Source organism: Phascolarctos cinereus, unplaced genomic scaffold (genome assembly GCF_003287225.1).
Source record: "Phascolarctos cinereus isolate Bilbo 61053 unplaced genomic scaffold, phaCin_HiC Scaffold_7;HRSCAF=346, whole genome shotgun sequence".
In the NCBI taxonomy this organism is placed as follows: domain Eukaryota; kingdom Metazoa; phylum Chordata; class Mammalia; order Diprotodontia; family Phascolarctidae; genus Phascolarctos; species Phascolarctos cinereus.
Genome location: NW_027556180.1, coordinates 101,927,605 through 101,944,472, shown reverse-complemented (window position 1 = coordinate 101,944,472; position 16,868 = coordinate 101,927,605). Strand labels below are relative to the sequence as shown.

General features: G+C 34.9%; 1 protein-coding gene across 3 annotated transcripts in view; it reads right to left on the bottom strand.

Annotated features, from left to right (window-relative positions):
- The window catches only part of TDRD3 (tudor domain containing 3), a 196,667-nt gene that overhangs the window by 142,989 nt on the left and 36,810 nt on the right, over positions 1–16,868 (bottom strand). For all 3 annotated transcript variants that reach the window (XM_078147647.1, XM_021006397.2, XM_078147646.1), the window contains exons 2-3: positions 6,233–6,317; positions 4,040–4,105 (exon numbers count right to left, since the gene is read on the bottom strand). In XM_078147647.1, the coding sequence (XP_078003773.1) occupies positions 4,040–4,105; positions 6,233–6,317 (151 nt within the window). The remainder of the gene's footprint in view (positions 1–4,039; positions 4,106–6,232; positions 6,318–16,868) is intronic.

Sequence of the window (16,868 nt, the reverse complement as noted above, 5' to 3'; positions counted from 1 at the left end):
ACAGCAGGGATTAGAGTGAGGAACTGAGAATAACACCTAAATTGCAGGCCTGGGTAAGTGGGAAGCTGATGGTACTCTCAATAGCAACAGGTAAGTTTGGAACAGGAGAAGGTTTGAGAAAAATGAGTTTGGTTTTGAGCAAGTTGAGTTTAACATGTCTATAGGATATTTAGTTTGAGATGCTTAATAGCAACTAGAGATGCAAGACCAGAGGTCAGCAAAGAGGGTAGGGCTGGAAAAGTAGACTTTCAGAATTATCAGCATAGCGGTGATAAATTGAATCCATGAGAGCTGATGAGATAATTAAATGAAATAGTACAGAGAGAGAAGAAAACAGGTCCCAGGACAAAGTCCTGGGAGACAATCACATTTGGTGAACATGACCCTTATGAAATTCTAGAAAAGAAAACTGAGAAATGGTTAGATAGGTTGGCAGGGAACTATGTGAGAAAAGCATAACAAAAATTTAGGTATGAGAGTATCAAGAAGAAGAGGATGTTTAGCACTGTCAAAGGCTGCAGAGAAGTAAAGAATGAGAATTAAGAAAAGGCCATTAGATTTGGCAATTAAACAATCATTAGCAACTTTGAAGAGAGTAGTTTCAGTTGAATGATGAGGTCTGAAGACAAACTATAGAAAGTTAAAAAGAGAGTGAGAGGAAAGGAAGTGGAGGCACCTATTATAGACAGCCTTCTCAGAGAATTTAGCCACAAAAGGCAAGGGGAAATATGATATGATAATGAGCAGGGATAGATAGATCAAGGGAGTTTTTTGAGGATAGGGTAGACATGGACATGTTTGTAGGACATGTAGTAGAGAAGCAGCCAGTAGACAAGGAAAGACTAAAGATAACTAAGAAAATGTGGATGACAGAAGAGGCTATCTGTTGGAGATGACAGGATAGAATGAGATGCTTGGGTATATAAAGGAGTTAGCCTTAGCAAGGTAAAGGTCCACCTCATCATATCAGAGAGTGGTGAAGGAGGAGAGAGTGGTAGAAGTATCCAGTTGATGTGAGCTTAGGAGGAGAGAAGAGGGAGTTCTTGGCCAATGGCTTCAATTTTTTTCAGTGAATATGACAATATGAACCTCTCAGCAAGGTTCTCAGCTGAGAAGGTGGGAGAAAGAAGAGCCATGGAAATTTTAAGGAGGAATGAAAAGATTTGGAAGAGCTACTATGGTGAGTGGGATAGTGAATTAATTGTTCAGTTGTTTTCAGTCATGTCTAACTCTTCGTGACCCCATTTGAGGTTTTTTGGTTTTCTTGGCATAGATACTACAATGGTTTGCCACTTCCTTCTCCAACTCATTTTATAGATGAGGAACTGAGGCAAACAGGGTTAAGTGATTTGCCCAGGGTCACAGAGCTAGTAAATATCTGAGGCCAGCCCTTAGGCTTAAGGACTACAAAGACTAGGAATTATACTTGACAAGTTATAATACCTCTTTAACTTTGAGACTTCTCCTGTACTATCAATTACCATTTGGAGTAAATAAAAATTTTCCTTTCCTGTCTTCATATTACAAGAATTTGGCCCAGCTTCTCTCGTAGATCAACCAATGAAGGTTTATCATGCATTATATAATTAAAACATATACTTTCCCAGAACATTCTGCTGCCTCACACATAAAGTCATAGAATTTTAGACCTAAAAGAGGCCTTAGAAAGCACCTAGTCCAACTCCCTCATGTTACAAATGAGGAAACTGCACTGAATAAATCAATTCAGTATAATTCAATTCAAGGAATATTTACTGAGCACCAACTATGTGCACATCCCAAAACTTCCTTAACTCTGAGGTTTAGTAGGAAGAAAACTGACTTGGAGAGTGAGAAGACTTAGGTTTGAGCCATGGGTCCTTGACTTAATGGCTAAATTTAAGAGGCAACTTTTAAAGCCTCAGTTGCCTCATTTGTAAAATGAGTATAACATTTGAAATGCCTACCTCAATGTGCTTTTGCAAAAAACAAACAAAACTAGAAAACCTAAAACTTTTACACACATGTATCAATATTACTAACTTGAAATTATCAGATAATACAAGACAAATTAGTTTTTCTGTAAGTTAATATTTAGACATATTAAGTTAACTCATAAAAAAGAATACCTGAAAAATGAGTGGATCTCACACAGTACTTTATAGTATTTCCAAAAAAAATTTTTTTCCAGGACATTCTCACTATTAATATCATTAATTATTGGATCATACTTGAAAATAGTGTTGGAAGGAACAAACTTAAAGAAGCAAAAATTATGTGAAAATCAGTTTAAATTTGTGTTAATAAAACACATTTCTTTCCATTGCCTGTTTCTTAAGTAAGGGTATTTTATCTAAGTAGTAGTTAAAAGGGCATTTAAAAGGATACGGTTTGGTACAGATGAACCAGACAATGTAGTACTGTTACCAGCTTTAGTGTCAAAGCACTAGAAAACTAGGTTCAAGTCTCTCCTCTGGCACATACCAGCTGTGATGACCCTGGGAAGGTTAGCTTGGCTTCTCAGTGCTGGGTAATTCCAAATTTATGAGCTGCAGAAGTGCCAGCCTGCCTCTCTATCATACTACACAAACATAGAGCATTCTTTGTATAGAGCATTCTTTGTACATAGTGGTACACAAAAGCAGAATGGACTTTTAGAAAGAGTCAAAAGACGTGGGTCAGAGTCTGGCTTAGTTTTTATAAGCTCAGTGACTCTGGGTAAGTCATTTCATCTCTCTGAGTTTCAATTTTCTCATTTAGAAATATCTCAACATGGTAAAAAGGAATTCTCTCATCTCACCTATATTAATGAAATAACAGGTCTAGTCCCTATTCCTATCCTATCCTATTCTTAATAATTTCTTGATTGATGATTGCTAGACTCAAAAGTTCAAAATATAAACAATGGCATGTATGGAAATTTTTAGTTGGAATTGTTTTGCATAAATGTTCAAATGACATGAAAAATGAAATAGAAAAATCAATGAATCAATAAGCACTCATTAAGCACTCAAGATGTGTCAGGCACTAGTCTGGAGATATGAAGGAAAATAAAAGGCAGCCCCTAACCTTAAAGACTTTATGCTCTAATGGGAAAAGATAATATGCACATAAGTAAGTATATCCAAGATACATAAATGAGAGGATTTTATTGGTATCATAATATGAGACACAGTCAAAAATGAAAAAAAGGCAAAGAGCTGAAAGGACATTATTTCCAATGCACTAATAGCTTTACTACAATTCACTTCTATTTTCTTATGCTACTATATTCACAAATAAGAGATCTGATGATAGATTGTTTAAAAAGAAAATGCAAAATTATAAAACCTTAATAGTCTGTAACATATTTTGTATATTTATCAGCCTTGTTTAATTTGTTCATTTAGCAAACATTTAGTACTTATGTGCACAGCATATTATTCAAGAAGATAGAAAGACTTAGATAAAGTAGTTCCTACCCTTATAGACTAGTAGGAGAATAAGACACTAATAACTAATATAATACATAATATTACATGTTAATTTAACCAACCTCCACAAAATCACCTGTAGCTATTCGCTTCTTTTTATGTCAGGCCTCTACACAATAAACTCCACAGGATCCCTCTACTGCCTCTAGGATCAAATAAAAGTTCCTCCGTTTGGCTTTTAAAGCCCTCTACCACCTATGCCAAAACTACCTTTTCAACCTTGTTATACACTATACCCTTTCCCAGATGCTACAGTATTGCCAAAATGGCCCTTTTGATCCTCACACATCACTTTGCAACTGACAGTTCTCTGTACCTGGAACACACATGGAATTCACCTCCACTTCTCACAAACCTCCGTTTCCTTCAAAACTGTGCTTAAAGGACACCTTTTAAATTAAACTTTTCAACTTCTTGCTAAAATGACCACATTTGATCTCTGGGACTAAAAGAATATATCTAATTCTTCCATATGAAAGCAATGTTGAAGGATTTGAGTGGAGAAAAAGCTAAACATCCCCAAATCCTTCAAGTGATCCCCAGGATCCTCTCCATTAGAATAAAAACATATTAGCATTCTGGGTTACCTTTTCCACCTTTCCGCCATTAATATCACTGGGAAGGAATTTCTTGCCAATGGTTCTCAAATCTGTCTAAAATAAAAAGGATATCATTAAAATAGAATCAGAAAAGAAAATTAAAATCCTATGTCATGAATAAAGGATTAAATTTCTTCACAAGATGCTAGACCAAAGGGAAAATAAATATGCATTGAGTATATCTTCTGAAACAACTTCTCTCCACGGGAAAGGTATGAAAAATACCAAAAAGGCTGACTATGAGAAATGAAGCTACATTCTATATATCTTTGGACAGGATTTTAACATGAATTCTGTGTATATTCTCCAAGGAAGCTATCAGAGTTTCAGAAAACAGTTCTACTTTTTAATCTTTCTAAAAGTCAATGATCTAATTCAAAACACTACACACAAGCAGTTTAGCAATTCAAATAGCTACTTTTTATATTTAATTAGAAATGAACTCATTATAAAATTTACACATAATAATAATGGATAAAATCCATATCCTAAGCCATGTTAGATTGAGAGATATAGCATCTACCACTATGTATACAGGGCACAGAACAAAACCTATGGAATAACAAGGCATTTGTTATAATGGGATATTATCATCATACAATTATATTTCATGTTTAAACAACTTATGGAAACACAATTTCACCTATGTGAAAAGAGAAAAAAAAACACCCAACAAAAAATAAATAAATAAATAAACAGTAATTAGGACTATTCCCAAAAAGAAAATGCAATGTTAGGATGTATCTAACAGCACAGCACAAATACAGCACAGTAAATATGAAATAAAAAGAAAATCTCCATCTATAATCTTCATCATGCAGACTCTTTGGCTTTAACCTCTTTTGCCTTTTTTCCTATATCCCTTAGGAAATAGCAGGAATTGGATTGAACATACAGGAAATTTGGTGGGGGAAGAAACTACAGGAATCAAAATTATTTGGTTAACTAAGTAAGATGTCTTAAAAATGAGAACTTGGCATGACTCAATAATTTACTTTTTACTGCTTCTTATTATTAGTTAGAAGATGATGAATAGAAACTACTATATGAATTAAGTACGGAATAAAAGAAAATTAAGGGAGGGGAGAATGGAATATTCAGCTAGGATAAGGATGAATATGAATACTACTATGCTATGAAATAAAGACTCAAGAGTAATTAGAGAATCACATTCCTTTAAAATCTTTAATAAAAGAATAGATATCTTCCTATCTTTCCTTCCTTTGCCTTTTATTTAAAATTTATATACTTTAATGTTATAGTCGGTTTTCTCCTCTACATCCAGAAATTCTATTATACCTTTTTTTACCAAAAGAGAAAAGGTTTCATAAATATTAATTTTTTAATGTATTTTGCTACCAAATTTTATCATTTTTTGATTTTTGAAAGCACAAAAATAATGACCCACAGATATAGGAACATTATTGATTAACTACTGATGAAAATGCAGAAAAAAAAAACCTAACAAGGGCAAATGTAGGCTCCTCAAAAATGAATAGATTCTTTAAATTTCCTTTTCAGATCCCAGAACTTTTCAGAAGAAATCAAATTCTGAGGCATTTCTTGGAATATCTTCTAAATTTAAGTTCCAAATAAATGGCACTGGGGGCAGCACCAGCCCTGAAGTCAGGAGGACCTGAGTTCAAATCCAGCCTCAGCCTCAACCACATAACACTTACTAGCTGTATGACCCTGGCTGGGCAAGTCACTTAACCCCACTGCCTAAACAAAAAACAAAACAAAACAAAACAAAAAACAAATAAATGGCACTGGTGTAGTAAGTTTCAACCCATATTATATATCTACAATAAATGCTACAACATCTATAACTAATCACCTGATTCAGAATTAAGTTGCTACATTTTCCTCTTGCCAGTGGATTCTACATAAAATATGTTCAACAAACATCAATCAATTCCTGATGAAGCTGGATATTCTGAGATTTAAGAGTTAGATACCAAAATAAATAAATGACATGTTAAAAAACTAGAATCATTCTCCATTAAAGTTAGCAAATGAGATAATATTTATAAAGCACCTTACAAACTTTGAAGCACTATGTTAATGTTAGCTATTATTATCATAAAATACTATGTTTTAATTCATTATTCCTAAATATGGTATTTGGATTAAGCAGGTTCATAGTAAAATCTTGCAGAAAAATTTGTAAATATAACCTACATTGAGGGCAATCAGGATGATGTCATTTATATTGACTTTGTCAGGAGAACTTTTGCAGGCTTCAATTCCTTCATCTGAAAGATACCTGTTAAAAAAGAAAAATGCTTAATGTGGCAGTAATTAAATTAAAACAACCAAAAAAACCATATTGCAGTCCATTTTACCAACAGAAAAAATTCCATTATGAATGGAATCTATGAAAGAGAAAAACATCTCCTGTTTTACTCTGTTCATTCACTCGAACAGAGGTTCTTCACCTGGGCTTCATGGGACAGATCTCTGGACACCCATGAACTTGGACAGGGGGAAAAAAGTCTTTACTTCAATATAACTGGTTTCCTTTGTAATCCTATGTGTTATATTTTAATGTATTTAAAGACATTATTCTGAGGAGTTCAGAGGTATCAACAGACTGCCAAAAAAGTTCTTGACACAAAAAAAGATTAAGGACTCCTGCCCCAAAGTAAATCACATAGTGCATATTATTCTATGGTAATCACAACAACAATAGAATTATCCAAATGCTTGCTGAGGAAATTTGTTAATACACTCTTATATTTCTTTGGCAAAGTTTTAAGCATCTCTAAGGAAAAAAATACATACAGTATCAAGCACTGTATCAACCATTTATTATTTTGTCTTACAGTATACTGCTCTAAGGTAGAGCTTCTTTACCTTTTTTTTTTTGTCATTTAACTCCTTTGGCTGTCTGGTGAAACCTATGGATCCCTTTCCAAACTAATTTTTGAATGCATAAAATAAATAAGATTAAAAGGAGACAAACTATATGGGAATGCAATTAATTGTCAAAATATTGTGTTTTTTTTTCTTAATAAGTTCATGGACCCCATGTTAAAAACCTCTGCTCTAAGGAGACAAAACAACTCATTAGTGTATGCTTTTTAAGCTTTGAACCAGGATTATTACTTTTGCTACTTCCCTACAGTAGTATTCTTAAGTGTCATTTTCATAAGCACCCTGAATAAAATTATCTTTGTGTGTACCAGGGACAGCAATCTCCTTAGCATCTTTAAAGCATATTTGCTGGCTGAAAAAAGGTTAATACCTTCTTAAATTTAAATGCTTCTGAGGAAGGGTGATGAATAGGAAACAATATTCAGAGAGGGGAAAAATATTGAGAGGATATGTCAATTGGCAGGTAATTTGATTTTTTAAAAAATAGTGGATAATAAGGAGTTAGATTGTTTGAGTGAGATTAGAAGGAAGGTGATCAGCAAAATGACCAGTGAATACAAGAATCTGTGGTCTGTTAGGAAAATTGATTAGAGTAGGATGCTACTGAGATTAAAGTTGCAAGGGCCGGGAAGAGAATTATAGGTACAATGTAAGGGGGTAGAGGAGGTAACATAGCCATCTAGGAGGAATAGCAGGAAACACTGCTCCAAATAACTACTCCAAACAGATCCACCAGACCAAATACTGATGAAGAAAACCAGAAAAAAGTCAGAGAGCCCTTTGTCTGTCTCAGGTCAGCATAAGAAGATACAGAGGTCTGCTGACAATCGGGGCTGGGTAGGGCTCCTGCATCCAAGGAGAGACTTGGCACCAGGACAAAAGAGGGTCTCCATGTTGGAGTACCCCCAAAACCACCCCCATATCAGTGTGTTAGGTACAGGGGCCAACTGGTAACTTTCTTATGTACTACCCGGTGCTGGGTCACTGATTCAGGGAAGAATGAAAAGAGGATCTGCCCAAGATGGGGGTGGTGGGTGTTTGGTAAGGGGAAGTTCCTGGGTTATATACCAAGAAAGAAAAAAGTACAGAATCAGTAGTTTGGACCAGACCAAAGGATCAGAACAGATTCTTTTCCAGCATCTAGCAAAGAGAACAGAAAAATAACCAGGGCAGGAATCCCAGACCAAAAGGGAGCTTGGAGAACTTCTTAGCTGCAGTTTGGCGAGATCATAGAGTACACAGAGGGAAGTAATAAAATATAATTCAATAGTTGAAGCTATTCAATTGCTATATGATTTCCTCCATGTAAATACACTTGCCTATACTTTTACATCATCTTCAACTCTCATGTATGTCCTCCCACAAAACCTACAAAGAGAATCCAACCAAAATGCTGGGGGAGAAGGGGTCTTCCTCTAAATTTCTGAATTTAGTATTATGCTGTAGTCTATTCATCTTCTAAGGACCATGGGTGAAGAGTGACTTTAATTTTTGAGGGTGTATAGCATCTCATGACTTATAGCCAGACAGCATCACCAAAAGAATAAGAAAGTTAAAAGATGGGCCCAGTTGTCCATAGGGTACAGCAGCAAGGCAGATGGCACTCTATCTTCTTTAGTGTCATTTCCACTGATAATACCATATCAGTTTCTGACGTTGAAGCATTTGACATTTCTAAGAACTTAGACTTTAGAATGGCAAGAACTTCTTTTCTAGGTCTTTAGTAGTTGTGACTGCTAAGAAGCAGGACCAGGAAAATATGTACAACAATAACATTATGAAGTCGAACAACTCTGAGAGACTTAAGAACCCTTATCAATGCAATGAATAACAACTATTACAGAAGAATGATGATGAAGCATACTTCCCATCTCTTGACAGGTGACAGATTCACAATTCAGAAAGATACAACTTTCTGGACATGGCAAATGAGTGGATTTGTTTTAAGAAATATTTCTTGCAATCACTGTGTTTTTCTTTTTTTGTGATGGGAGGGGGAGAAGAGACAGGGAAAGTGAGGGGTGAAAGCAGTAATAATGCTACCCAAAGAAAAGATATAATGTAGTTGAGAAAACTAACTCTAATCTGATCTCTTTTGTAACAAAATTGATAAGGAAACAGACTTTAATAGAGACTATCTTACCTAAGGAACAATGGAAATTGACTGACACAGACTATGATAATTCAATCTCCCTGAAGGTTGCCAAAATGTTAACATTCTTAACTTTTTCTATGCTACCAAGATTGGAGTAATAGCAAGTGTAATACTTAATTCCACTTCATTCTTACCTCCAAGGCTGGACCAGCCCATATACCTAAGCTAATGGTTAATCCTCACTACAAAAGGAAGCAACAATAAACCATACTGGATCAAAACCAGTACTCTAATTGTTCTCGTATTCCGACTCCTGTAAACTTAACACTTGCCTTCTTTTATAATTTTTGATCTAACTCTTATACTCTAATTTTAATAAATTCACACATGCAAATCTGACCTCAGCTCCAAACTCAACTTTTCAAACTCCTGATTCCAGACAGGTAACAGCTATACTTCCTGGATCTGACTATTTCTGAAATCTATAAATTCTGGCCTTGTGGCCCCAACCCTAGGCTGTGATTCCTACATGCTAACTAGTTTGCACGTTTAGTAATAGCTCTTAGAATATTATATTCCATGATAACATCAACCTATAGGTCTCTTCTTGCCTAAGTTTCAAGTTTGATTTCAATTATTCAGTCAACCAGCAAGCATTTAAAAAGAAATGATTACACATTAGACACTGTAACTTTTGGGGATACAAAGAAAAAGAAAAAATATCTCTGCCCTCAAGGAGTTTTCAAGCTTGTAAAGGAGACAATATGTACATAGATAGGCATATACAAAATAACATATAAAGTAGATTCAATATTGCCTTAGAGGCATAGGTACTTAGCAACTGAAGGGGACTGAGAAAAACCTATTTTAGAAGGTGATACCTGACTGTGACTTGAAGGGAGTCAGGGATTCTAAGAGGCAGAAATGAAGAGGGAAAGCATTCCATTGCAAGGGGGACAGCCCCTACAAAGGCATGGAGGTGGGAGAAAGCAAGTAGGCCAACATGGTTAGATCATAGACAGCATGGAGGGGAATAATACATTAAAAGACTGAAAGGACAGGAAGGGGCCAAGTTAATGCCAGAGTCTATATTTGATTCTACATGTAACAGGGAACCAATGGAGTTTAAAGGGGCGAGGGTAAGGAGGCTTTAGGTCAGATCTACACTTTAAGAAAATCACTTTGACAGCTGTGTAGAGGATGAATTGGAGTAGGGAAAAGCTTAAGGCAAAGAGAACAGGTAGAAAGTTATTGGAAGAGCCCAGTTGAGAAGTGATAAGAGGCTAATAAAGTAGGGTAGTAGCTGTGAGAATGGAAAGAAAGGGACACAAAGAGACTTATGAAGATAAAAACAAGATTTGGCAACTTATGGGTCTGCTTCAAGTTTGACAACTTTGTTAAAACCACTGTTTCTGATAATCCCTTGGTCCTGAATAATCAGAAATGGGTAAGCATAAGAAATTATAACAATTCTGATGACATTTATTGTTTACATAAAAGAAATTCACCTATAGGAATCAAATATACACTTAGTGTTTATGATACACTTAACAACAAATTATTAAAAGGAAATCTCATATATATTGATTGCTCTGAAGGCTGATAAAAAGGGAAAACAATCATGAAGTAAGTTCTCTGACATTCAGGAAGTGAAGGTTGTAGTTGTTTGTCCTTCCTTCTCAAAGAGGACCAGGACATCAGGAAGGTGATGACATGACTTTCAAGTGAACTGGATTTAAGTGAGGAAGGGTGGTGCAAAGTCACCAGCCTCACTCTCCTCTGGAGCCATCTGGGAACAGTGGCCAGATATGGATCGGGATGACTGAAGATGGCACAGGATACAGTGGGAGGTGAAGGTAATAGTGTTCTGGACAATCAAATAGTCTAAGATAAACAGAAAACATACCTTGTATTTACCACAGAATAAAATAATCTCTGCAATGTTTCTTGATCCAGACTGGTGATTTCATTAATATAAACAACTACCAATGAAGCAAACTCCCTTAACTAATGCAGATGAGCAAATTTCCCTTCTTAGAGCATTAAGGCTTTCCTGAATGTAAGTGAATTACCTAGGGCCATACATACAGAATGTGTCAGAAGCTGAATTTAAACCCACGTTTTTCCTAACTTTCAGGCCAATTCCCTCCATTTACTATACCATACTACTTCTTAGTGATTACATGTCTAGGCTTTCTACATTTTAAGTGAACATTTAGAGTAGATGAACCTTAACATAGCTTTAAGTTATTATAAAATCCTCATCAGATTATATTAAATCATGACATTTTAATACATTTCCTGTGAGCACTAGCCAATTTCTATATCTCCCAAACAAGTAAATTAAGTAACTATACATTCAAACAATCATCCACAACCAAAAATATGTTATATCCCTATGTATTTTTTTTAATGAACAGGATATCAGTAAAATAAGCAACACATCAAAAAATGTAGCTTGATTAAATTTGCTTGACATACTATGAACAAGATGATATTTTGATATTGGAAAAAAAATGGAAAATATATTAGTATCAGTGAACTGTACCAAAGACATATGCCTATGCATACACACAGCCAAACTGATTAATAGAACTAAATATTTAATTTTGAGGATTCCCACAACCTGAATGAAAAGGTTTTATTTAAAACGCTTGTGGGCAACTAGGTGGTGCAGTGGATAGAGCATTGGCCCTATAGTCAGGAGGACCTGCGTTCAAATCCGGCCTCAAACCAAACACTTGACACTTACTAGCTGTGTGACCCTGGGCAAGTCACTTAACCCCAATTGACATAAAAAAAAAATAAAAATGCTTGTTAGATAAAATACTTGACATTAGTTAACAAATATATCTATCTCTTCATAAAAGACACAAGGAAAGAAATCTCCAAACAAATTAATGTTCCAAAAGAAGAAATTATAGTGGAGTAAAAATAGGGCTTTACTAGGTTTAGATATTGTTAGCTGAATGATATACAAATATATATACACAAATCTGTTTAATTTCAAACTGTACTCTAAAAACTTGAGAGCTTCCCTAGAAATATTCTATATTAAGAGCCCAGATATATATCCTTTGTAATTCTTCTCCTAGAACCAAAGAAACGACTTACTAAATTAAGGAAATATTCTGCCAATGCTACCATGTACTTGTCAAAAAACATTTAAAAAGAGACAAAAAAACATTATTTCATGTACTACATACACAGTCTCTCTATTTCTTCCCTTTGAGAGATGTAGAGTATAGGGATTACAGTTCTACTGCCATAAATCACAAATAATCATAAAGAAAACCTTCCTTTGAGAGATTCTGCAAGTCTATTATTTCCACATAATTAAAGATGAAATAGAAATGAACTAAAACAGAAATTTATTTAGCAGTTAAAGCTGGGGTTTTGAGTTGTTTCAGTAAATGTTTATAATCCTAACATTTTCAGTAAACAAATCAATAAGCTGTAAAATGAAAAGAAAAACATCCAAAACTGCTTGAAGATAAAAAGCAATGCCAATAGAAAACTTTTACTCAAACAAGAATAATAAAAATGAAGAACAATATTCATCAGCTCTACTGTTGTCATCGGAAGAGAAAGCAATTTAAAACTGGAGACGGCAACCTGATTTGATCCCTGTGCACACTTGTAATCAGGGACCTTGAGAAAGAAGTTCCAAATGACTAGAGCTTTCTAATCTGTTTCCGTGTGCAGTCTGAGTGCCCAAGAGCAGGTAGTCTAAGGACAAAATTTACCCTAGAGAGGTCTTGTTTAGTAAAACAGCCAGCAAAGAATAAGGTTTTTTTCTTCCCTGGTAGAGTTTTTGGAACAGCAGCAATCCAAATCTAATCATTATTCTTCTAACCTAAAAATACATCTGAACATATTTTACTTTATAAATAAATGTCAGGAGTCTAAAGGTAGTTGCCAAAAGCATTTTTGCACATGACTCAATGAACTAATATTTTAAAATCTAACTTTAATTTCAAACTACAAGATTTTGAATCACCTTATCTTAATGTTCAAACAAGTTCAAACAGTTTCATGGAAAGCATTTTTTCCCTTAAAAATTTTTTTAAAATTAATTTTCCCTCTCACATACTTTTATAATTTTGACCAGCTTTCTTTTTGCCTTGTGCTCCAATGTATGGATTAAAAACAATCATAATTCTCCAACTAAGTTTTTCCTCAATTAAATAGTAAAGATTTGCAAGTGCACAGAACAAAATAGGGATTTAATAAAGGCTTGCTGAATTGAACTAATTAAATGAACTTGACTGCCAAATTTTCTTCTGACAGCATTCTAGCTACTTTCTTAAGAAATTTTAGTGGTTTCTTAATGAACTGTTAAAATCAGATTCAAGAGACAGTATATGTCATTTGGGCTCTAGATATCTACATTAATAAATTCCATTACTGTCCTACACCCAGTCACTATCTAAAAGGTACATTTTCTGTTCTTACTTAACATCATGCTAATACATTTTTTACCCTTGTCTAACCATGTCACCCTCCATTCCCATTCAATAAACTCCAGGAGTTCCCTATTATTTCCAGGATCAAATATAAAATCCTCTCTTTGGCTTTTAAAGTCCTTCAAAACCCTTCCACCTTTCCAATGTGTATCTAGGCCTCAAACATTTTCATTGGCTATTTGTCAAGATACATATCACAACAACAGCTGTTTAAATAAGATGCTTTTTTTGCTGTTCTTTTTATACACGTGAAAACAATGTATTAAGTAATGTTTACATGCATATCACACTTGAAAACCAAGAATCAAAAAAAAAAAAAACCTGAAATCAAGAATTAAAAAAAAAACTGAAATGGTAGCTAAGAGTACAGAATAGTTTGTGATGGAGCTCACAGGATTTTATCATGCAGGTTTCAAGCGTCCTTTAGTTTATACCAGAATCTCTCCTATCAAGAGTGGGTATTAAAGATTTATAATAATATAAACGTAGACTTAACTACTGTCCTACTAAACGGCATATAGGAGTCTTCATTTCCCCGAAATTATAAATGCATCTTTCATCACTCCTAGGTTTCTTTCCTCAAGTAAAACAAATGGCAGCCTATCAACCTAACTGAAGGTACACTAATTTAGAAACCAAAGGATCATCTCCGACAACAATGCAGATTCACATATTGCTTTAAGGTCTGCAAAGTGAGTTGGGTAGAGCGATTGTGGTTATCCCCATTCTGCAGGAGAACAGAGCCTCTGAAGAGATTTAGTGACTGCTTAGATTCACAAGAAAGTAAAAGTCTCAGAATGGATACTCAAGTCCCTTGACACCAATGCTGGAACTCTTTCAACGAGGCTTTGGTACTAAAAGTCATATGTGTGTATGTAAACGATTATAATGTGGAATTGAATCAATACTAGATAAAGAGATTATATTCCCTTGATAGTGTCTAAATACACTGAGGCCCACCTGCTATTCTTAGGATACATGTTACAAAATAATATTAGGACAGTACTTTAGTCTAATTGGTTCCCCTGCCTGAAAAACCCTTAACAATACTTGATCAATAGCCATCATGTGGGGAAGCAACTCCTATAGAGAAGGAACCAGCCATCTCCACCAACTGCTAAGCAAAGTCCACTGACAGAGCAGACAAGACAGACTAGTTGAAGTAGCATGAGACATGAGACATGAGCTATACAAGTCAGCCTCCACCACCTTGCACACTATCTGCTGTCAGATTGATAGAAACAGCCAGAATTCTGAACCGAAGAACCTTCTGGAGTCAAGAACCTTCGGAATGTCAATACTTCTAATCCAGTGTCCTCAGCCTTTATTGGGCTACAGCCCTTATGGTGATGCTGTTGTTGTTGTTCAGTCATTTTCAGTTGAGTCTAATTCTTCATTAAAACCCCATTTGGGGTTTTCTTGGCAAAGATACCGAAATGATTTGCCACTTCCATCTCCAGCTCATTTTACAGATGAGGAAACTGAGGCAAATAGGGTTAAGTGACTTGCCCAGGATCACAAAGCTAGTGTCTGAGGCCAGATTTGAACTCAGGTCTTCCTGATTCCAGGCTCAGCATTCTATCCACTATACCATCTAGCTGCCCCTGTGCTGATGCAGCATGGCACCTACTGCAGGTGCTATGGCAGGGGTGGGGAACCCGTAACCTCAAGGCCATATGTAGCCTTTTAGGTCCTTGAGTATGGGCTTTTGACAGAGTTCAAGTTTTACAGAACAAATCCTTTTATTAAGGGGATTTGTTTCGGTGAAGTTTGGATTCACTCACAGGGCCACACCTGAGGACCTAGAGAAGGCTACAGCTACTGAAGACCCAGAAAATGTTCCTATTGCCAAAATCCTTGGCACTGTCAAATGGTTCAATATCAGAAATTGAGATCATTCTATTAGTAGAAATAACATTAAAGAGGCATTACCATCACTTTGCTGCTACACCCTAAGGACCATGGAACTTTTCTATCCTCCTTGTAGCTGAAACCTTCCATATGTGTTTTCTCCCCATTAGAATGAGAACTCCTTGAAATCAAGGACTATCTTACTTTTCTATTTTTATTTCTGGGGCTTAGAACAATGCCTTGAATATGGTAAGCACATAATAAGTGCCTTACTCATTTATTCATCCTTATAGAAGGTCTAACCATTTTCCAGAGCCCACTGGTTGACACACCCACATCCTCTCCAGCATTTATCATTTTCCTTTTCTTTCATGTTAGCCAATCTGATAGGTGTGAGATGCTACCTCAGAGTTGTTTTAATTTATATCTCTCTAGCACTTTTTCATATGACTACTGATAGTCTGATTTCTTCTTCTGAAAGCCACCTGTAAATTACTTTTAAAATAAGATTTATTCTACTCATCAACAGGATCTCTTTAAAAATTGATGGATTCTAAGTGTTCAGTTTTTGTGGTTTATATGCACACATAAATTTTAAATTACTTCAGTCATTTATTTATCTTGTATTAAATTACTACTAAAGAAAATCTATTTTAATTGTATTGTAGGTGTAGTCTTTCCATTTTATTTGTCACAACAATGGGAAAACTAGATATAAAGAAACCATATGGAAATCACTGTGGTAAATTTAACATTATTTTAAAAATAGGCTGCATAAAGTTTATCATCTTAACAAAGACTGAGCTAAAAGCTACAATTTTACCCAACTACCCCACAGAGTGACACAGACAGAAATTTGATACTTTTTCATTGGAAAAAAAAGTTAAAAGTTTTGAAAAGAATAAGTGACTGTCCTAAACAATTATGATAAAAGAAATACAAAGTAAAAGTTTTTAGAGTAAATAATAAACTTTAATGAAGTATCTACGAGTAAAAGTAAGCCCCTAACTTTATAAGCATTTAAACAAACTTTAAACTTAGAACACAAAAAATCAGAATGGTTAAGAATTCTGCAGGGATGCAACACTTGAAGATGCCACTGGGTGACAGCCTTGTCACACAAATAAAAACAAGTACTGTTTTACACTATTTTGAAACTAAAACCTTTGAGTCTGCAAAAATCTGGCTTTCATGGCTTCAAAACATTTTCATGAGTGTATGTCTGTGTGCGTGTGAGAGAGACAGACAGTCAGACAGACTGGAAGAAGGGGAAAGAGAAGAGAAAAAAGAAAAAAGACTAGGCTATAATACTACAAATTATTTTGGTGACTAATATAAAGGTCTCTAAAATGTATTTAATAGAGATTTCTAAACTTAAACAAAAAACTGGAACACACAAATACAGACTAATTTCTATTAGTATAGCCCTATTTTTGCAATTAGAGAATTTAAATATTATTAACAAAGTATATTACAAAATTGATTCTACTTTAATCTACAATGCTTCTATTGAACATTTCCAACATTT